General features: G+C 39.5%; 3 protein-coding genes across 3 annotated transcripts in view; 1 reads left to right on the forward strand and 2 right to left on the reverse strand.

Moving 5' to 3' along the window:
- Nucleotides 1-7,539, reverse strand: part of LOC113020721 (ubiquitin carboxyl-terminal hydrolase 22-like) — a 28,406-nt gene extending 20,867 nt beyond the window's left edge. The window contains exon 1 of the mRNA XM_026164921.2: nt 7,070-7,539. Within this exon, the coding sequence (XP_026020706.1) occupies nt 7,070-7,189 (120 nt within the window). The 5' untranslated portion in view covers nt 7,190-7,539. The remainder of the gene's footprint in view (nt 1-7,069) is intronic.
- Nucleotides 7,540-14,424: 6,885 nt separating this feature from the next.
- On the forward strand, nt 14,425-15,257 carry med9 (mediator complex subunit 9). Its single transcript, XM_026163697.2, has 2 exons — nt 14,425-14,579; nt 14,787-15,257. Exons 1-2 carry the CDS (start codon nt 14,500-14,502, stop codon nt 15,004-15,006), a joined length of 300 nt encoding a protein of 99 aa, XP_026019482.1. The 5' UTR covers nt 14,425-14,499; the 3' UTR covers nt 15,007-15,257.
- A 254-nt stretch (nt 15,258-15,511) lies between these two features.
- On the reverse strand, nt 15,512-16,893 carry LOC113020025 (dexamethasone-induced Ras-related protein 1-like). The gene is made up of 2 exons (XM_026163695.2): nt 16,525-16,893; nt 15,512-16,408 (listed from the first exon to the last, which is right to left on the reverse strand). Exons 1-2 carry the CDS (start codon nt 16,793-16,795, stop codon nt 15,885-15,887), a joined length of 795 nt encoding a protein of 264 aa, XP_026019480.2. The 5' UTR covers nt 16,796-16,893; the 3' UTR covers nt 15,512-15,884.
- Nucleotides 16,894-23,247: the final 6,354 nt, after the last annotated feature.

Here is a 23,247-nt window from a genome sequence, read left to right on the forward strand (position 1 = left end):
TGTATTTAGAGATCGTCTTCTGGAATATGCATATACTTGGAAACCAGCCATACTCCCTTGAAAGGTCATTGTGAATCAATGCAAAAAGCTCCATCACACAAGAGCACAAAGCCAACTTTAATTCAATTCACCTCTTAAAAACAATAATAATTTATGAACAAGTTTGTTAAGCTGCAGAGATGTTTAACTGTCCAAGCTAACAAATTGCTATATGGTTATTGCAGCTATCAGATGCCCAAAGCCTGCTCTACCAAAATAAGACAACTATTTATTTAATCAGAAATTGAAGAGCAGCTTGTTTTGAATGGCACCCTTGGACTAATCATCAAATTGCGTGTTTTTCCCTTCAGCACCAATATGCCATAACCATCACTTGCGAGAAAATCTATAAGCACCACTGAACAGAGCCACAATGGAGCTATTGCAATATAGCTTCCTTAAAAGTGATATTACAGAACAGACCCAAGTAATTGTCATCCAAGTGTCTGATGCTATTGTCTTTCTCACAAGGAGAGAGAATGTTTTGTAGACATAATGTCAATCCCAAGAAAAGCTGTCACTTCAGTGAAAGGTTTTAACTATAGGGAATGACCAAGTGTCTACAAAAAAGAGATTGATTGCCTCTTGGTTCTGGTCAGCCGCTGGAGAGTGACTGACAGCTCATTAGCCAGATGGTGGTACTAAGGGAGGGCTGGACAGCAGCCTCATTGGCTGGCTCATGCCACGAACAGCATGCTTTGTGGCAGTGATGCCTTTCCAAAGCCTGCTGGACAGTCAAATGAGAAGTGTAGTTGAAGGGAGGACAATGAAAAGAAACAGTCTGTGGGAGAGGAAGAGGGAATCAGTCAAAGGGGAATGAGACCAATGAAATTGCAAACTCATGCTCTTTTTCCACTTACACAGACTCCCATATCTGAATATTCGGGTGTAAGGATCAATGAGGCCATTGCAAAAGATAATACCACAACACAAAAGCTTTTGTTTTGTAAACACCTATTTTTTTTTAATGTTCCTCTCCATTGTTTATCTAAGAGCAAACTTTCATGCAAAATCCTACCCATATGCTTAACCAACACTTTACATATGTGGCTATTATTTGTAAATTTTGTACCTACTTACTTAAAATTGCTTCCAAGTGGAAGATTGTTAACATTTGTCCTTTGGTATGTCTTACCAGAAATGAAAAAACCCAGAATAGTATAAAATGCACCTAGGGGTACAGTACAAAGAAGTTCACAGAGTATGTTACAGTTCCCTCAGGACACAGAGTATTTATGAGGCAAGACTTTCTATGACTAAAAAACTGGGAGGCAAACAGCATGTGAAAGGGGCACCACAAGGTGACACACCAGGTCCATGATTACTCTGGGAGGGGTTTACAGACCATTTGTTTAGTCTGACTCACTGAGCCATAGCCATGGTGCTTGACAGACCGAAACCCACATAAGAAGAAACCAAGGAGTGACAGAGAGCATACAGACATGGAAAAAACAGGCCTGGACAGGGGCCCAGGAACCAAAATCTGACATCACCAAAGCCACAGAGTGTTGCCTGCAAGCCAATCGGATGAGAGGAAAAAAAATAAATAAATAACTAACAGAAAAATAGACCATTTGATTATGCATTTCCCAGGATCCACAAAATCAAATTAATTCAGATAAAGATATAATTCGAAAAATAATAATTCAACCCATGTTTTATTTAATTCCAATAAATACTCAGCATAAGCCTTGAGTAACCCAACCATTTCTTTGTTCCATTTCCAAGTAGCCAGATTTTCTTCTAATTTTTAAAGTAGTTTTGAAAAACAGTTCTTCCCAAGGTTTTTCAGTCCTTATATCTGACCAGACCAAGAAATGTGATATATTTTTTTTTGTGCGTTTGATTGTTAAACCACTTCATAATGACCTATGTATCAATCAAGTATAAAAAGGCACCCGACTCAAGGGATAAATCAGTGCTCTAACTACACATAACAATACAACCCTTTAAATTGTGTAAAATAGCATTTTTACACCAACAAGATGATTCCCAAAAGAAAACTTGGAAGATTTGGCATATATTGTCATGGTGTGCAATGTGTCCTTAAAAATTTAAGACGTGACAACTGAAGCTTGAAAAAAACGAAGTGACAGACTTAAAAACTATCCAGGGAAGATGGATAGTATTAAAAGCCATGCCCTTAACAAACGGGGGGGATCCCACAAAGACCTCACACCGGACCTGAGAGATGTATGTGGCCCTTATTTTGATCCATCTACTGTTCACTGAAGCCTCATCAGAAATGGTCTCAGTGGAAGAGTGACTGTCAGAAGCCATTCTTAAGGAAGGGAAACTGGAAGAAAAAGCTGGGGTATGCCAAACTACAAAAGAAATCGATTTTTGGTTCAGGCTGTGTGGAAAAACAGCGATGACACAAAATATTGTCCTTCAACCTATTGAGAATTGTACAAATTCTATTTTTGCTTTATATACACTATATTTCCAGGCATGTATGTAGATGTTTAAAAAAAATAGCTGGACCTAAAGAAATGAGTAGCTGCTGAAGATTTCTGTACAGTACTGCACACCAATAAAGTTAAATAAAATATGAATAATCAAAAGAGTATTTGAAACAAACTTAATAGGCTAGACTTTAGAAGAACCATGGCTTAGCAAGGTTTACAAATAAAATAAAGTCAAGGTAAAGCAGGCAGCAGCGGCGTGGGCGCAGAAGAGGAAAAAAGCGTGATAAGAAGAGACTGTAGGAATAGATCCTGGCGCTAGAAACGTATGCTGATGAGTCAAGGAGCAGGCCTGTGATGCGATGGAGGCAGATCTGACAAAGAGATCTCCTCATAGCACAGAAATCAGGCGCTCTCTGGGATGGGCCGTGCCTCGGTGATTTTGTGCATGTGTGCATGCCAACTGAAAGAAGAGGAGGGAGAGACGGGCGTCGTAATTGTGTCAAGCCTTGAAAATATATCCGTTTTCTGAAATTTCCAGCAGCATCTAGCAAATGATTTATTTCTCATCTTCTCTCATCAAAAGCAGAAAAGCACAAAGGGGGGTTTGCACTTATGGGAAAGGTAGAGGAAGGCTGGGGGGCAGGGGGTGTGGTTTCTCAGATCATATATGATTTATCAAAACTAGAAAATACAAGTTCACTACTGTCAGCTCTCTAATCATTACTCTTTAATCTAAGTAACAGCACAATCTTCAAAGTAGTTATGGTTGCAAAAATTCTGCCAACCCCACCCCACTCTGCTTTCATCCTACCCCGTTTCCACTCAACCTAGGGTAATATCTCTTGTTTAACTGTATTGCACAGACCCTCACTGTGGAGTAGTCCAGTAAATGAAATAAGAGTTCATCGTCCTGGATTAAGCAATGTCAAGATAAATAAGTATGAATAGAGGCATTACCACTCACAACCATGGCCATTCACAAACTATAAATTTTGAATACAACTGAAATAGATTAGCCTCAATCAAATGACACAAAAGCTGCTCTGACACCCTTCTGTCAAAGTCCACTTAAATGGAAATCTGGCAATTAAGAGAAATAAAATGTCAGGAAACAGCACAGAAAAGGTCCCACACGACATACCCATTTTAATCACACACAGAATTTAAAGCACACTAGCTTAGCATATCAAAAACAGAAGGGATTTGAAAGACAGAAGGGAAAGCAAACCAAAACAATGGTCTTTCCTTTCCAATCCTTTCGCTACCCAGTATGGCTAAAGAAGATCTTTCCACTAACCAGCATCTAGGTTCTTGTTCAAGGCTAAATACAATGAACCACAGACTTATTCATCTGGAATAAATCCACCCCGAAGACAAACAACACTGCATACTTGTTTATTCTTGCCATTTCATTTCACGGGGCATCTTCAAAACGCCCCTTTATTTGTATTTAATTGTTTTCTCAATGGACCGTTTGTGTCCCAATTACGAAATGATTTAGAGGCCATTTGTGATTGTGCAGAGAAGACGGTTGCTACATTTTTAGAACAAAATGACACCAGGCTTCAGGCGTGACAGAGTCTACAAAAAATAACAACATTAAACGTGGAGTTTATGGTTAATATTTCAACTGTGTGTCAGTAGCAGATTGCAGAACATTACACAGCAGATAAGAGTACTTGTCATTCCAGCTGAATGGGGAATTTGCTCTAGAACCATAATGCAAAAAATAAATAATCCTAAGGTCCTCAAAATGAAACACACAGAATCCCAGGCCACACTGGGTCACCACATCTCTCCTGCAGTGTCCTATTCCTGATGTTCAATCTACCGGGTTTTACCAGTGAAGGGTTGTACATTCAGAACAGGCGACAGCGTAAATGCATCACCTGGGAATTGATATTGGCTTAAGGTAGGAAGAGTGACAGCTTACAGGAAGGCTGCTGAGGACAGTCCCTTCTAAAAGAAGATGGGAAAAATGCAATACAAGATTACAAGATTATAAGGCACTTCTAAAACCAAAACCACACTCTCATCTTTCTAGAAGGTGCCTCTTAATTTACAGGGCTTCCCACCAGTGTAAGATGAATATGCAAAAGGAACTGCACAGATAAGCTTTTATCTAGTCAATGAATATGACATTCACAACATCCATCAGTGTCAGTGTCATCTAATCAAACCATTTTGATGCAATAAGTATTCAACATAAAGTCATACTGGTATCTAATGATCTTAAGAACAAACACAAAGTGGTCTCAACTTTACTTTTGTACCAATGAACCAGCACAGTAGTGCTCTGCATGTTACATTCGTTAGAAGCTAAACAGGCTCAGTGACAAGTTGTAAGGCACAAATATATCAACTAAGTAAAATGCAGAAACTTTAACTTCTCTTTTCTACCTGCTTTCAGCCGTATGTAAACATACTATTTCAATATAATAAATAGTCATATGCTCGATGAAGGAAATATAACAAGGTATAGCAAGCAAGAAACATGGAAAAAGCCTGCATGACTCTAAGGCTACAGGCGTATTGTGATAATTTGACATGATAGAGAATCTAGGGGGATACATTATAATGAAAAACTGAACTGATAAAGTACATGGAAATGTGGAGCACAGAGCATGAATTAAAATGCAATCCAGTCTGGAACTGAAAATGTTAAACTGTACAGAAACCTGCTTGTCACTACTTTCAATGCAAAACCGTCATCTATCCTTGAGCACTTAACATCTAGCAGGATTGGGCCTGGATGACTGTTATTTATGCAACATACTACCAAGCACAGATGGCGCAGGATTGATGGAAAAAAATAGGAAAAGAAACATCACTATACCTCTGATAAACTGCTGTTGTGTTTGTCTCAACATTGCAGACACATGGAAAGATTTATTAGACGTACTTTTTATGTGAAAAGCGGAGCTTGCTGCTGATTCAGAGACTCTGGAAGATATTATCTTGCAAAAAAGATGGTTGTGTGGAGCTGACAGGAATGTTGCTGAGACAGAGAGCGCTGCAAAACAGATACGGAAAGATTCCTCCCAAATGTATAGGACAAACCAGATTAGCCACCACTAAACACAACAACAGGAGTTTAGCCATAACTCTGTACATCACTGAGAAGTGAGCAACACCTATGACAAGTCATACTTTTACGACGGACTTGAGCTGCTGTTGAGCGCTTTCTTGTCTGTAGTGTGCCAAAGAAACCAAACAGGTTTTTAAAATAAATTGTAGCAGTGCCCCCCATTATACCGTCATGTATACATTTTCAGATGCTCTCTCACAGTTTTGCTTTATAATTCTGTCGTCTTGGGTGGGTGAAAAAAGAATTAAGACAGACAGGGTGAGCGCTGTGCTCAAGTTAAAGCATGTCATTTCAACACTGTATAAGCAAAAAAGGGTTACTGGCCATTTAGCACTATTTGCTCTAACATACCCGCAATGTAACTGAGCCATGCTTTTGGCTGTTCTACTCATGGTCCACCCTCCCCAACAGGCAATATTTCTGGCTGTAACAGTGCATCACAAACGATAAAAGGATGGGGCCGATGCCTCCTGCTACACTGGTTTACATCCAATATTATGTCCACTAAATGAAGGAGGCACTGAAGCGGGTGGGTGAGCGGGAGGAAAGCAAGCAAGCCAGCTCTTATTCATCTGAACTACCTGCATTATGTCAGTGAAGATGAGGAGAGGGGGGAAAGCATCAACTCACCAGCTCTGCCCATCCTGCATCACTGTGAAGTACCTATTTTATCACAACGGCATAAATATGCATTACAACATGCAGGTGAAGCATAGATGGCTTATAAGCAAGCAACAATCAAACTGTTGCTAATGCAAGGTGAAAACAAAGCCAAGCTAGACAATGTGAAAACAGTGGCTCAAAAAAACAAGAGGAAAGAAAAAGAAGAAAGAAAAGGAGTGAAAGGGTGGGAATATAACAGAAACTGCAGCACGGTCCAGTGATGACATCAGTGTAGAGAGATACTCGTAGCTGTGTAGGCCAAGCAGGTGTGGGATGAGCCCAAAAATAAACTGGGAATAAAGCAATCAGCGGAAGCCCCTGAAAGCGACATGGCCAGGGTAGAGAAGAGAGCAAAATAAAAAAAAAAAAGAAACACGCACACAAAAAAACAATGACCTAGTAAGCCCAACAGAAACCCGCTAATAACGTAAGGACTCTGTGTGTTCGTGCGAAGACACAATAGGTCCCAATTGGTGTGGTTACTGTTAACCCGTGACCACAACTCCAAAAAAAGGAAAGAAAAAAATCCAAGTTTAGACATCCAGCAAAACGCTCAGCTAATAGCAGATTTTCTCGAATTAACAGTGTTTCACTTATTAAAGACAATTTCAGTGTTTTAGTTAATTCTGCTAAGGATCCTACAGTATCCGCAGTTCACCAGGCAGAGTCCTGCTAGCTAAGTTACCGGTGGCTAACCATAGTACTGGCAACATTTGCTGCTGCAAGAGTACTTTCATTAAGATTTTGTGATTGTGCTTCGTGTGGGACACCATTTGCACTCCAGTTCTTTGTCTGTCTGTGCCACATTAAAAATTATTTCACTTCTGTTTGTGAGGCTAGCGTTGCAGTTCCTGTGTTTTTTTGTTTTTACCTTGCGTCTCCTGGTCTCAGCAGTACCACTCCAAACAAAGCATTGGTATATGACTCGAAGATTTTGTTTCCAATTATCCACCTTATAACCGTTCACATGGGAGCACCCGGCCGGACTCATGACAGACAAAACATTCAGTATGGGTTTTTAGGTGACAATGAAAAGTCTCCTGGATTATTCACTTAGCTAGGCTAGCTAGCACGAATTGTCTGTCCAGAAATGGTTTCCGTTTGGAAATGGGACAATCGATGTAGTATCCAAAATGCTCCTCGGGCATCTGACAAACACGGTCTTTGATTAACTAGGTCTAAATCTTTTCATGTAGTCATCAAACAGAATTATCACTTCACTAAAATTCTGTTCCCCTTGCTGTTTTGACAGTTGGCTTTTCGTTTAGCTCCACTTCCACTCTCACGATTAGTTAGCTTTCTTTCTCTAGTTAGCCTGCTAACACTCAACTACAGCTTCACAATGCCCGCCCAGCCTGCGCTATGATTTGCCACAAAAAATTACGTCACTACGTTCGTGTTGGAACTCGAATGGTGTGCTTGTTTTACAGCCTAGAGTGTCCCGTAACCATTGACTTCGTCGATGACACAGGCTTGAGACAAACGCCTCCTGTCCCGGATAACGTGGAGTATATAACTGAACCAAATTTTACAAGAACGTTATTCTGAATGGTTCACGCTACATCCATGAGTGGAAGGGTTTGTTGCTTCTGAAATAAGCAATATTAAAAAAGAAAAACCTATTTGTTGCTGTCCTGTATCATGTCCGCCTCGGTTAGAGGATGTTCTATTGAGGCGATGCCTCTTTCTTACATAGTCACTCTTTATTCATGTAAAAGTTTCAGTTTATGATTGCAGTGCAGTTGAGTGTGTGATATAATAGCAATAGTGTAAAGTGGATTTTTGTTTATTTGAACATGTGCAAAAATCTCCAGCACATATTTGAAGGTGCAGTCCTATTAAACGTGTAACCCCTTTAAATTAAACAATTGAAGCCTACCACCTAGTGGATAAATTGTGCATGGGCATAAAGGATGCAAGGAAATTTGAAAATGTTTATGCCGAAATGACTGACATGAAAGTAAGACAGTTAGGGAATAATTACCCCTGGCTGAGGGCTCAAAAATGCAATGCTAATCTTTAAATATAACTATATGGTACACTGTATGTCAGCATTTAAAGCCTTGACAAACTCCATATGGAAGACCTAAGATTTTTTATAAGCTTTGTATGGAAGCCAACCAACAGGATCCAGTGGTCTTGTTGACAGCATCCTGGTCACCCACGATCACCAAAGGCAACAGAGGACCTTCAAAAGCGTTGGTAATACCTAATAGTCACAGCATTAAGGAGGTGGCTTAGTGGATAGTGACTTATAATGTTCTCATACTCGTGCTGTGTTTAGGAAAGGTGGTGGAGAAAGTTGTAAATGAGTGTATCTGCACCTGAGATGACGGCAACCAAGATCAAGCAGCTGGTCTCAGTACAGCCCTACTCTATCACACTAATTACTACCTTTATACATTATGAACCCAAGGCTGTGTTCCGAAAGCCTGTGTATGATTTGCATGATTTATTTTTATGATTTATTTTTTAATATTTATGAGAGGGTTGAAAAAGAACAGAAAATGTTTTTGTTTGTTTGTTTTGATTCATAAAGTGCTACTTTCTTACATTTTTCACTTGGGGGCAGTGTTAGCTAATTTTGCGCAACAAAGCCCACAATTCTGGATTTTATATACTGATTTCTAACTATGAATTCATTCCCACATTTAATATCTCTTCTTTTTAATACAGCCCATTTTGGAGAAGTCTGTGCAAGCCTCAAGCTTGTCATTGCTCTGCATCCCCTGTTGCTTATAACATCTCTTTTTCCCCCAGTATCATTAAATTAAAACAGACTTTGAAGTCTGATCATAAGCACACAGAAAAGGAAAAGGTGTTGTATCAGCATTATTACCCACCAGATGTTTTGCTTGACACCAAACAAAGGCTGTATTACACTATTTGGGATTTCCTGAGGAATATTTTTAATTCCAGTTATACAGTAAAATGCACTGCTATTCCAGTAGTGGTCATTCCACAGGAGTGGAATTGTTTTTCATGAATAAAATGGTACTGTATGGTTCCAAAAAATCTACACTGAAAGGTTTATGATGCTTTTGTGAGCTTTACGTTGTGGGCATGTCATGATGGTGGACTCTCTGCATGTAGAAACAAATTAAATATGAACTCTTCTTGAAATTGCACCTACTTCCCTGAAGACATTTTCCGAAACGTTAATGTTTTCTGAATGCATGTTATTAATCATTTATTAGTTAAAAGAAATACATAATATTAAGGTGAGCACCATTGGGCCTGAGACTGTCCTTTTCAATCACGAATAGTAGCTTTTCAGTATGCAGCAGTGAACCTGACACAGCATGCCTGTTTTAAGTTTCAGTAACCTGCTGTCTTGAAGACATAACAGTTCAGATGATGCTGTTTATCCTCAACCAAACGGAGAAAAATATGTTACTGTCCAATATTGAGACAGGCCTCGGGCACATTGTACTATTCATATTTACGACATTCATCAATCTTACCAGTTTCTTACCAGTTACCTATCTGTCATTTGGACTTTTTTTTTTTTTCTTTCAAATGCAGACATGCACAAATTCCCTTCTTATCTTGAAAACAGTCAAAACCTTTTTCCTGCAGTGCCCAATTTATTTCATTTAACAGGCAGAAAATATACTGTTTGTTCAAACCTTGCCTGAGTCCTCAGCAGCAATGACTCCATCTGTAATTCAATTATGGAAATCAAAGAGGCCTGTTAAAAAAAACCCAAAGCTTCGTGGAACCGAGCTTCAGATTTCTTGGAAATAAGAGACGATGAGCATGAACGTACTCTGGTTATAATCAGGATGTTGAACAGTAAAATGTCAAATGAAGTGCAGGAATCAATTAATAGCTGCACCAGCTTATTATGTTCTCCTGTTTTGGATAGACCAACAACTAAGAACAGACAGAGTGCAAATGTGCATTTCATGTTACATGCCACAGAGGCTGACTAGTACAACTGAATCCTGACCCCTGATCTATCTCATGCACATATCCTCAAGTATCCATGGCAGTGAAGTAGTGTTTATTAAATTAAATGCAAATTTGGATTGGATTATGACCAGCAGCTGACCGGCTAGCTCTTTGGTGCACATAAAGACACTTTGTGAAAGCATCTTTCCTAGAAACTTTTATGAAACCAGGATTCACATGATGGGAACAAATCTCTTGTCAAATAAAACTTTCACTTTGCCCTAAATCTAAATAACAAGAAAGGTTCATTTTATTGGGAAACGATTTGTTTTAATGATGCACAGCTTCAGTGACTGTGTCTTTCATATAGAGATGCATGCTAAGATTAGACCACAGATTAGCAGACAGGACATCTGCATCCTGTCAGAGATGCTGGGAGGTGACACATCTGTTGGAAACTGTCAGCTGCCCATTCACGTCATTACAGAGGCTGAGTGGGGAAAGGCAAGCCACTCTGGGACTCCTATATATGGGTTCAACTGGAAGTGTCCTAAAGTCACCCAGGCTTAAAAGATATCTATAATTCCCTTGTTAGCTATAAGTTACAAGTTTAGTCTGGGCTCCACACGAGATATGTTCCAGGGCAAAGTTTTACTGCTGGAGTTCTTACATAGAAATCTATATTGAGAGCTAGAAAATAAATAAATCACATTTTGTTATGAAGTATGATGAAATGATTACTTCTCAAGAAATTTTAAGTAAGAAATAAAATAGGAGCTTTGTGTAAAAAAAAAAAAAGCAAACAACCAAACAGAAAACAAAACAGAAGAACTACTTAGAAGAGTTTTTTCTGTTGAATAGCTAACCATAAATATGTAAATGCATACTCCATTTTAATAAACATTACTGGGAAGGATATACACTGTAAATAGTGTATATCCTTCCCAGTAATGTTTATTAAAGGAAGGCTGAGGTTGATATTCACAGAGGACAGTTGTAAATATCAACCTCAGCCTACCTCACATCTGAAAATTGACTTCTCCCTTCTTCTACCTATTGCTGTTGAGATGAACTAGATGTGAGAACTGTGATCTTTGAGAACTATGAAGGATCATGCAAGTGTGAATAGATCTATGAGCTGAAAGTGATGTTTAGAGCTTACAGAACACATGTGACTGCATCTACAAATCACTATTCCTTCACGACTACCTGTGATGTTTAATAAAACCTCACTACCTCTGCAGGCATTCAGTCACTTTACTTGAAAGTAGAGCCACTGACATTTTCACTAAATATTATATAAGCATAAGCAGCACGCCCCAGCACTGTTGACTAGTATGTGCTGTTGGCAGCAAGTAAGTCCTGGATTTGAATCCACTGGCTGGCTGGAGCCTTTCTGTGTGCAGTTTGCACATTTTCCCTGCGTCAGCATGGGTTTTCTGGCCTGATCCTACAGTCCAAGGGGTTACATTAATGGTGATTTTAAATTTGCCACATTGGTTATCGTTCTGTTTGCCCTGCAGTAGAGTGTGACCTATTCAGGGAGTACTCCACAGTTTACCTTTTGGCAGCTTGGATAGGCTCCAGTCTTAAACTGGATAAATAGAAGAAAACGGACTAGAGTAGATGGATTACAGAAGCCATTAAAAAAATAATTAACATGGATTTTCCTTAAATCTATCAACATTTTTCTACTTTCAGTTGCATCACAAGGTGTTGACAACAGGTATTTGATTTTGCAGTTTTATGCTAGAACATGCTTCGTTAACACAGCAAGTGTAAGTAGATGTGTTAATTATCATGCTCTGCAGTCACTGTATATATGGAACAACTAATTTAAAGAACCGTAATGAAAGCAGGCCACTTACAATAAAACAAAATATAAGTCATAATTAAAATGTTACATTTCTAAATGCTTTTCATATACTTTTAACTTCATGTTATCACTGTCACTGCTTTCGCCGAATGAATAGTCACTTGAGTATCAAGAACAGGACTAAAGATGTCACTAATGTTCATGAAGCCTAAAAACCAGACCACACCACAAATAAAAAATGTTCAGTCAAATAAAAGTCAATGAACTAAATTCCTGTGTTCATATAATAATGGGATATTTATTCTCTCTACTGTGCGTGTTAGCCATTGGGATATTTTCATACCTTTCTAATAATGCTGGGTCACAAAATGACCCACTTTTTAAAATGTATTAATATAAGGTGTCAGAGCTTTCCCTGACCCAAATGGTAAAACACTTAGGGAACATAATGCCCAACAAACTCAATCTAGGTCACCTGTACTAACTCATGTAAGTTTGAGCAGTATGTAACACTCTGTCATACTGGAAATTAGTGTGAGGACTGAGCTTCTGGTAGGATCTTCAATGATGCCACACACTGAGGTATGAGAGAAAATGTTTCCTGCTGACCTATATTTTTTCATGGCTATTTGTTTTCATCAAAGCTTAATTTCAGCAGCTGCTCCCTTCCTCTTCCCATACCTGGCACACTCATTACCCACACGTAGCAAACACTATAAGGAAGCATTCTCATTAGTCACTGCAGCAATGAGACCACCTCTGTGACACAGCCAATGAATATTTAAGATCATCTTTACTGAGATTTAACTTCACATTTAATGAGGCCAACATAGAGACCTGCTGGTGACTGATCTCCCAGGAATATGGGTCAATGTAAGGGAAGACAAGACAGATTAGTTTTATATTTGCACAGTTATGACAATACTGTGATTTGTTCCTGAGAATTCATTTAAAAAAGGTATTGATTCCATCCTGTTTTCTAGGTTTATCGTATGCCACTATTCTGCATTAATCTCTATAAGTTGAATATAATATATAAATATAGTCGGATACATTGTAGTCCATTAGATTATATTTGTGCATGTCAAAGTTTATATGGGTTGCCATGCTTCACTCAACATGCATGACATGTGTTACACTTGTAGGGATAGTAGATTGCATTTACTGCCGAAATAGATGTTTCAGGTTGCTAGGTATTGGGATGTGAAGCAAATTTTCCCACTCATTGCAGGTCAGCTTTGTTTGCTCGGTGTATTAATGGATTATCTGGGCTTATTTAAGGGCCAATGTGTGCTGCCGTGGGTTTCATTCAAAATAAAAAACACCTGGGGAAAGTTATTAGCATAAACAGTAGGAAAAAAATAGGTTTCATTGGTTTCTCTTAAAATACAGTTAGCTTTAGGCTAACCACCACTTTAACACCTTAGACTCAAGATGAGAAGACAGCAACTTTGTTTCCTTGATGCTGTGTAATGAATTCAATGATGACACTTTAAAGTAAATGATGTTGACATCATTTCTCCCTCAGCTTTTTTCAGCCTATATTGCTTAAGGTCATAATTCCCTTTTGCATTTTCATAGTTCATTGGGTGCTCAAAAGAGAACCCAAGGCAGCAAAAGGAATTACATAATTTTAATTGTGCCTTTTTATTTTTTTATTTATTTCAAAAATTTTAGCAATGAATGAAAAACTAATCTCCTCTATTTTGCCTTTCAGTGTGATTCACTTTACCTGTATAGTCTGCATGTCCATTCATTCATTCATTGCTCTTTTTCTTGTTTTTTGTTTTGTTTTGTTAGACTTATTTATTTTTTACTTTATTTTCATGAGTTTTTACACTCAACCTGGACTTGTATAGCAAAAACACAAAAATACATTCTGTAAATAATGTATGTGTGTCTGTTTGTTTATGAACTTTACTGCAGGTCAAGAATGTAAAACTTATTTGACATTGTGGCCCACATACAGCTCACTTTTATCTTAAGTGGGTTGAGCCTTTCTGCCAGTGAATTAAATTTTAACTGCACATTTAATCACAGCGGTATCTTAATATTAGAAAAAGGAGAGCGACTTCAACGGTTTTTCCACATGATAAAGAAATGCTGCTGTAGTAAATGAAAGAAATGTATCAGCAGAATTGTTTGGGCTTAAATTATAAGAAAGAAAATGTGTAAAATTACAGAGAAAGTTGCCCAGACTGGCCTGTAATTATCTAATTATGAATTACCACTCACTATTTATTTATTCTGGTGGGGATGGGAGGGGGGCATGCAAAAGTTTTAAAAATTCATTTAAAAGTCAAAAAAATTGTGCACTCTTTCACACATAGCATCCAGTGGGCCGGACTGCAGTCTTTGCCAGCCGGTTCTGCCCCGCGGGGCTTATGTTTTACACCCCTGCTCCAGGTAATTGAAGAAAATACGTACAGCACACAGTGCGTATCCACGCAATTACAAAGTATAGCACTATATCTCGAAAAGGTCGAATGAATAGAAATAAATATTTCTATTAGTTTTTTACAATTCGAATGTAGTGATGTCATCAGCTTTGTGGCTGACGTAAACAATCTGCGCCGGGAAGCTGAAGAGAGATGGCGACAGCTCAGGCGAAGCTCGACAAAGAGAGCGATGACTGCTCTCTGCTACCTTTAGTTCATGATATTATTAAATGGTAAGAGTATTTATTGGTTCGTGTGTTGTCACATTGTGTGCTGTATGCACGGGACAACACTTGCTTGTCTCAGTCGCTTGGTGGAGTTGCTATGTTGTTTGCTGTGTTAGCTGAAGCTAATGCCGATAGCTACAAATGTTACGTTAAGTGTCTGCAATAACAAAGCAGACGGATGACGCACTCTTCTTTTCCCCCATTTGCTTAAAGCATGGACAAAGACAACCAGGATGTCCTCCAAGAACTTGGTAAACTAAAGGCAAAGATCCAGGAGGCTCGAGAGCAGATCTCCAACATGCCGGGGATAGACAGCAGTCCGCTGGAGCAGCAGCAGCAGCTGGCCACGTTGCGGGAACAGGTTCGCACCAAGAACCAGCTGCTGCAGAAATATAAAAGTCTGTGCATGTTTGACGTGCCAAAAGCATCGTGAGACTAAAAGACTTGGTATGCACGCAGTATGGAGGAAGTAAATGGAGGTGGCGTGATTCAGGAACACCGGATGGACATTGAAATAATAACCGTCTTTTCTTTAATTGTGTCGGACTGCAACATGTTTTGAACTTGTCTTTGTTTTGTGTTACCACAGCGCAAATTTGTTTATATGATATTTGTATTAAATTGGGATTTTTCGCTTTTTTGAGTCCCATGATATTGATACGTTGTAATAAATTGTATTTTGTATAAGCTTCGTCCTTTAAGGTTATTCGGAATACATAAAACAGACTATGAACCACGGCGAGCTTCTTAATAAGGGCTTCTTGCAGTTTTAATCTGCATGTGAATGACGTGTCAGGATGACGCAACAAGTGCATTTTAACAGATGGACAACATTTTTCTAGTTAAGGGAAACGGAGATCTGTGAAGAGTGTGAAGCTTTGTTTTTAATGCAACTTCTTGGAGATTTGCTTGAAATGAAAAAGAAGGGGAAGGCAGACTATAAAAGTAACAAGTTTTATTTTCTTATGCAAAAGTCTGGGTAGACAATAAATACACATTTAGCATTAAATTTGATCATAATGGAACAATCAAGTTTCACCATGGTTGAAAAAGTACAGTGAAGTGTAAACATGTTTCTTCTTTCCTCAAATGCTGCTCTTAGAAAGTTAAAATAGAGACAGATTTACAGCATTTTCAGAGCATCTACTGCACTACACAGAGATTTATGAGCCGAGCTAGTTCACAAGTCTCAGCCCAGGCTGCACCACTGTGTCAGTTTATGGGCTTACATATTCCTTGTCAGTAAACTGGCTATCCACCACGGCTCCTAACCCTCACAGAAAAGTCTTTCACAAACTGGCAAATGAACTGTCAGCATATGATGCAGCCTTTCTCTTTGGCTTGGCTGCCGCCTACAGCTTTCTCCTTTATGTACATCAAGTCACTGTGCACGCTTGGTCTCCGTGCAAACGGCGCCACTATTCCATATGCGTTCCCGTCCTTGCACTTCTTGTTTTTGAACGACTTCCTGTGGAGAACCTCGCAGTACTGGAGGGAAACTTTGCAGTGTCGGTCGGGGCTCATTTCGTTTGGCAGCTTGGCCATGGTGAAGAGAGTCTGAAACATTTGGTCTACGTTGGTGTTTTTCTTTGCTGAGATTTCAAAGTATGCGCAATGTTCGTCCCCGCCAACCAGCTGCTCAATCTCGTCGTCTTGCACCTCACGGTAAAAGTCCCTGTCACACTTGTTGCCGCAGATGACCAGCGGGACGTCCACGTTCTCCTTGGTTTTGTTTCGCAGGCAGGACTTGGTCTCGTATATCTGGCGCTTCAGGCGCTGCACCTCTTGGAAGGAGTCTCGGTTATCGAGACTGAAAACCAAGATGAACACATCACCTGGAAATACAAGAGAAGGTATATTTGAATATCAAATAAAATTATAATAACAATATTTGACTGTAATTAATTAAATGCATGGTCAAAGCTTCATGTGTCTGCAAAACTCAACTCACCAGTAAGGATTGAAAGCCTCCTCATTGCTGGGAAGGGATGGTTCCCAGATGTGTCCAGAATGTCCAGCTGGTAAACGTCTCCCTTGATACTGTAGAATTTCCTGTGAAAGTCCTCGATAGTAGGCGTGTACTGGTCATCAAACCTCTCGTTGAGAAACCGAGAAATTATGGCTGTCTTCCCAACTTTTGTGGAGCCCAGAATCACCATCCGATGGCAATTCTTGGCCGGGATGTCGAACTCGTTTTCGGGCGGTGACATTTTCTTAATCATGATTGCAGCAGATGCACCCGTTGGCAAATGGTGCTCTGTCAAAGCGATCGTTCAAAAATCCTGTCAGTGATGTGAGGGCTCTAACCTCGCTCTCTGTCTGAAGCCAGAGGAGAGCAGGCTGAGAATTTATGGAGAAGGCTTGCCGCGCCTCCAGTGCGTCATGCGTCACCCTACAGCTCTCAGAGCTGGAGCAAGACCTGGAATTGGTACTGTTTTTGTGCGTCAGCCCTTTCTACCGCTCATCAAAAGAAAACACGAGTTTGTTTTCAGATATAATGCTTAACTGTTTCAAAGTCTCGCCATCAAATATTCCTAATTTCACACATTTCGTTTACTTTTTTCTTCACATTGTTTATACAAATCTAGAAAAGGCAATCAAATTATTCACACATTTATTCACAGTGTGTGCATTATAATGAGGCATGGGACTGCAATAACATTACTGCCTTTAACCCTCTCAAGGCAGGCGTTGCCGATTTGCAACAGTTAAAAACTAACAACCTGATTACCCCACATACATATTTTATGAGTTTTTTTTACTCAGAAGTACCACTGCAGGACTTGGTTGTGCATTAGCAACAAAAAGTTTAATTTGAGCCTGAGAGGGTTAAAGCATTAACCTCATATGAGTATTCAACCACACAGTCCAAGCTCGGGCAGTTCAGACATAAGTCAAATTTCTTGCAAACAAAAGCTTTATTTGTTCTCTTTTACCACTGGCGAGTAAACAGACTGTACATCAGCAGAAAACAGATGGAACAAGGTTAGGGAAACTGAGAGGGGCGCAGTGATACACGCTTATGTCAAAGGGGTGACTAAAATGTTTGTTGTTGTTTTTTTTTTGGGGGGGGGGGGGGTGATTTTAGTCAGTATATTACTCCGCATGAACCACCTTGTGTGTCAGCCTGTTTAGAAGATGATTACGTGTTTATTTGTGTTGCTAAATATCTTTAGGTCGTGAGATCATCACAAATGCAAGTAATTCAGGCTACATAAGATTTGGAACACACGTACTCATCAGGTACCCAGCTGAAGTGGGCTGCAGCTGGGTGTACCTGGTGCGCTGCAAGCCATCGATACCCATTTCTATTGATTTTTTGCTAGGTATTAATCGAAGCAGCCCAAGATAGAGCCTTCGGTTTGTGACTCAGACTCTGCTTTTCCACTTTACCAGTTTAATCCCTTATCACCTTTCACTTGTCTTCTCACCTGGGAATCATTGTAGAGAGGATTCAAGAAAGAAAGGAAGAAAGTATTGGGTGTTGTCTGGAATTGCTCGTCACTATTCACTTGGGTATTTACTGTGTAAACAATTTTCTTTGATTTGTCTAACTTACAAATGTTGCTGCTGTTGTGTGTGTGTGTGTGTGTGTGTGTGTGTGTGTTTTTTTAAATACATTAACAATTTTATGTACTTTTTTCAATAGCAGCCTGAAAAGTTAAACTCAAAGAGTCAATAAATTATAAGCAAGTAGTAATATGATATGACAAAAGTTGTAAAAAAAAACCCAACTAATTCTGCATAACGTTAAAAAATAATGATATTTCTATTTATAATCTTTATTTTATTCAGAAATTCAGTTTATATATAAACTGATTTTTTTTTAACTCTTAAGTTTTCATTTCTTGTATGAGTGTAGCTTCACTAAGCTGATGCAACACAGCTGCCACCAGGGTTCACAGTGTTGATATATTCAGTCTTGTTGCCCAATACGCTAAATATGCTCGACATAATAAATTATATTTTACCCTATAGGTACAAGTCTGGATATTTACCTTCATTTCACACAAATCCTAAAACTTGCAAATACTGATGACCTTTGTTAGCATTCTGTGGGGTAGCAGGAACGAAATCAGATAGGTGTAGCTAAGCCTGGTTGTTCAGTGCTTCAGTGATGGGTTTGTGTAACCCGGCTGGAGTGAACAGTGCTAGACCCTTGACTATTGGTCAGTAATTAAGCCAGTGTGTTCTCAGTGATGTGTATAACATGACACGTGAGGAATAGCTTGTCCAGGCTTAGGCTTCAATAAAAAGACGTGCATGAAAATCTGATGGGTGATTTTAAATACTCTTATTCGCAGGGGATTATTCTTGTTGTTTTCGAGAGTTCTGATTAAGTAATTACAGTTGCATCAAAATATTTCTGCATATTATAGTTCCACATAATCCCAAAATAGATGGTATGAAGAATGTAAATACACTGAAAGATGTTGACGTTTCTTGGTTTCGGTTGTTTTTTTTCTGATGAACTTTATCAGAGTATTTCCACTGCATTTCTGCTGGACTCATATCGGGACTTTGACTCAGCTATTTAAAAATATAATCTTTATTTATCTTTGGCTATCTGTTTTTATGATTATTTTTCCTGAGGGTTCTCAGCATCTCACTTTATGACCCACTTTCTTGGAATTTGCTGTTGGGTAGTTGGGTTTTTTGTGAGAGGCGTGTCTGTTTCCTTATAGCCCTGCCATGCACACCACTGAATAACAATGGTGAATATGAACATTAGCCTGTGCGAGACATTCTATAGAAGTTACCTTGGGTCCCTGTGACCTCACAGACTATGCACTCTCAGTCATGCCTGGAGCGCAATGTAATTGAATTTTTTTCCATTTGTACAGGGTTTGTACACACTCTGTCTGAATACGGACTGATATAGGTCACATTCTTCAGAGGTCAGCAGTCGTCTCTTCTGTTCATGTCATGATATATTTATCAAGCATTTGTTGACGATCAGACTCTGAAAGAGCCGTGTGATTTCAATTGAAACAGCCCTGTTTCTCTAGAAGTTGTGATGCTGTCCCATTCATCCACTGATTCTCTTAAGTGCACATCAGATCTCAGGTAAAAACTTTCCCAGCTGACACTGGGTGAGAAGTAAGAGATGTGATTTTACCTTAAAAATGATAAGTAAGGATTTATCTTTAAGCATTAACCAATGTTTTTCTTAAGCGACTCAGTAAGTTCATAATAAATTCAAGTTCATAATGAAATATGTTTTTCATAATAGATATTTAACAAATAATTTCATTTCTTGGTAAAACCTCACATTGAATGGGTCATGGTCAGAGCTTATTTGCTTAGCCAGATGGAAAGAAACATCAACATTTTCACAGTGAATTTTCTTGAAGCTCAATGACAGATACACAGACCCAGGCTGCTCATCTAAGAGCTAGCTCAGGGTCAGTCCTAGAACATACTAACACACAGAACATGTTTTTTCAGGCACCATGTCTCTGCATGTGTTTTTACGCTTGTCATAAAACATGAGCCGCATGCACTGACCTGTCTACATGGCTGTCAGTAGAGTAAACACACCAGCTCCAGCCCACTCAGACCACGGCCAGTCACACACATTAGGCTCATTTCCTTCTCAGCCATGTTTGCCTTCATCAATTAGTAAAGAGAACACAGAGGAAAAAGGAAAAAAGAGATAGTGTGATTCTCTATGAGGACAGAATGCTTTATAGGCAATGTAAAAACAAAACTGTGTTATTTTGGTCTGGTGAGAGGACTGAACTCTTCACAACAGACCTACGTTTTGGTGTTATTTTGGGCATCTGAATAGGCGCACTAAGTGCATGCTTTATTGTGAAGAAACCAGTCCAGTTTAAGAAAAATAGAATCTCGAGTGTCCTTATTTTTGTCAATGACAGCACCATAAAATCTGACAACACAGCTGCGGCAGACGGTGGCGACACAGTCTGAGTCTTTTTGCTGAGAGGAGCTGCAGATAATTTTCACTGTGATTTGTGGCTTGACCTCATTTGTGATGTTATGTATAAAAGGAAGCCTAAGCACTCTCGCTGATTTCACAAACTGCAGCTACTTCTGTAGAATCAAACTCCCTACGCCAGAAACTACACAGAACACTAAGATTTTCTGCACTATGTCATCATCCTCATTCTTTTCTATGGCAGCGTACACGCATAACACACATTTACTTAGTGACTAATTAATAATTGACAAGAATATGAGCATGTGTGCACATAATTGTGTGAATGAGTGTGTTGGTGGAAAGAGATGGAGTTGGTTCATATTGACTTGTATGACTAATCTGCCCTTGAAGCCTAAGAAGTTTAGGAATAACTCTGGGGCGAGGTCTACCCTGGCTAGGTTGCCAATCTGTCAGAGGGCTAACACAGAGGGACAGACTTGTAGCTAATTTAGGATGCCAAGTTGACCTGATGAGCTTGTGGCATGAAGCAGGTCTGTTTCATGGAGAGCATACAGGCTTAGGAAGACCATGCAACACCCACACAGAGCCCCAGTCAGCCTTGATTCAAATCACTGCAGCACAGCACTAGCAACCCCCCCCCCCCCCCCCCCCCCAAAATATAAAGCCATTTTTGAAAAAATTGTTAGTTAAATTTCTGGGTCGGGGATGAGTTCCTGCCCCAAGTGGAGGAGTTTAAGTATCTCGGGGTCTTGTTCACGAGTGATGGGAGAAGGGAGCGGGAGATCGACAGACGGATTGGTGCAGCGGCTGCAGTGATGCAAACGCTGTACCGGTCTGTTGTGGTGAAGAGAGAGCTGAGTGTAAAAGTGAAGATCTCAATTTACCGGTCGATCTACGCCCCTACCCTCACCTATGGTCACGAGCTGTGGGTAGTGACCGAAAGAACAAGATCGCGAAATGAGCTTCCTCCGAAGGGTACCTGGCCTCTCCTTGCCTGGCCACCTTGGTGTTCCCCCGGATAAGCTGGAGGAGGTGGCTGGGGAGAGGGAGGTCTGGGCTTCTCTGCTTGGGCTGTTGCCCCCGTGACCCGGCCCCGGATAAGCAGAAGAAAATGGATGGATGGATGCATAGTAAAATTTCCTATTACTGCTTCTACATTTGTTGCAAGCAGGATATATTGGATGAGATGACATCAAAATATAGATTTAGATAACATTTTTGTTTTAATTGTGTATAGACACAAGGCAGTTCATGCACACTCCATTATGCACAGGGTTATTGAAAACAGAAAAAGAACTACAGGAAAACAGTTGATTTAGCTCAGGTATGAGTTATGATGGTTGGGCCTGCAGGTTTTTTAAATTTTATTTTTAAAAGCTTCTGAAGCTCTTTATGCTCCTCAAAGACCCATCAGATATATTTGATGAATTTTCCCCCCTCCATTTCAAACCTTCCATTTTGCAAAATAATAGGTTACATACTCCAATAAAAGTACTGTGTATTTATCCATGGAATTTGCCTCTGTTTACTAAAGATGAATATGTAGCAAATGGTCATTTGGTTGTTTTTTTAAATACTAGAATCAAACTGTGTTTACATGGCGTGAGGCTTGGGCCTGTTGCGTGTCAGCCCAAGCTATCTCAGAGAAAACCTGTTGAATGAAACAGGGGCCTGTGATTTCCAGTACAAAAGCTTCATATTTCAGAGCCAATCAGAGCACCGGACTCAGTGCAAGTTTACTTTGCCAGCCACCTTCATGTCTGAACAATCTAACAATCTGTCAACCACATTATTATCTACAACAACATGCAAGCTGATGTCGTGCTCTCTGCATGACGTAGAACACGCGGTTGTAAATATGAAACAACAAAACATCTCCCTATATGATAATATGGCTGCCAGTCATAGGTAGGAAAACGCCAGTGTTTATGGCATTTAGTGACCTGTTTTAAGGACTTTGCTGGGCATCACAGTAGGAGGGAAATAAAACAAGAAAATTATATCCTTTTGAGAGATGTCCACGAGGACGGAACAACTTGTTCTATCAGCAATGTAGCTTCAGCTTCTCTCTGTGAGTAATCAGTGATTTGGCGTTAATGATTTCACATACACTGAACAGACAGTGGTTCAAAAGGTTTGTGTTTTTTGACCCATCTGACCTGGAAATTGTCTTGTCTGGTGGTTATTTTCCTCATGGCAGTAAATGTACAGACAGCCACATCTCATTATGTGCACCCAAAGACCTGAACACACCATAAAACATTAGACTCTCTCTCAGGTCACAATTATTATGACTCCCTTTAGAAAACAGTAAAGCCTGGAATAAATCCCAAATGCTCATCAGCTGATATAAAACACAGAAAATGGTGAGAATATAGAGTCAGTCTTTAAGTAAGTTCACATCAATGCTTTGCATTCCAATTTTGCCTTTTTAATTCAATATCACTTATCCTGAGCCCAGTTTCCAGAGTGTGTGGACAGTTATTTTCTTAAAAATAGCTCAGATAAACACTCTTCACCAGACTGCAGGCCAAATCTGACCCTTTGGTTGTCCCTGACCAGCCTACGTTAGGTGGATTTCAAAGAAAAAAAGATTACACATGCACATCTGTACAAGTGACTACAACTTCAGTGTAAACGCAATACAAATAACTTTTATTAAATGTGAGTTTTGTAGGCCTGAAAACTATGAACTCACACTAAAAATAAAGACAGACTGAAGCACAATGTGGAGTTTTTATCAAGACATAGACTCCTAAATATTTATCTGCT

Source organism: Astatotilapia calliptera, chromosome 4, assembly GCF_964374335.1.
Source record: "Astatotilapia calliptera chromosome 4, fAstCal68.1, whole genome shotgun sequence".
NCBI classification, from domain to species: Eukaryota; Metazoa; Chordata; class Actinopteri; order Cichliformes; family Cichlidae; genus Astatotilapia; species Astatotilapia calliptera.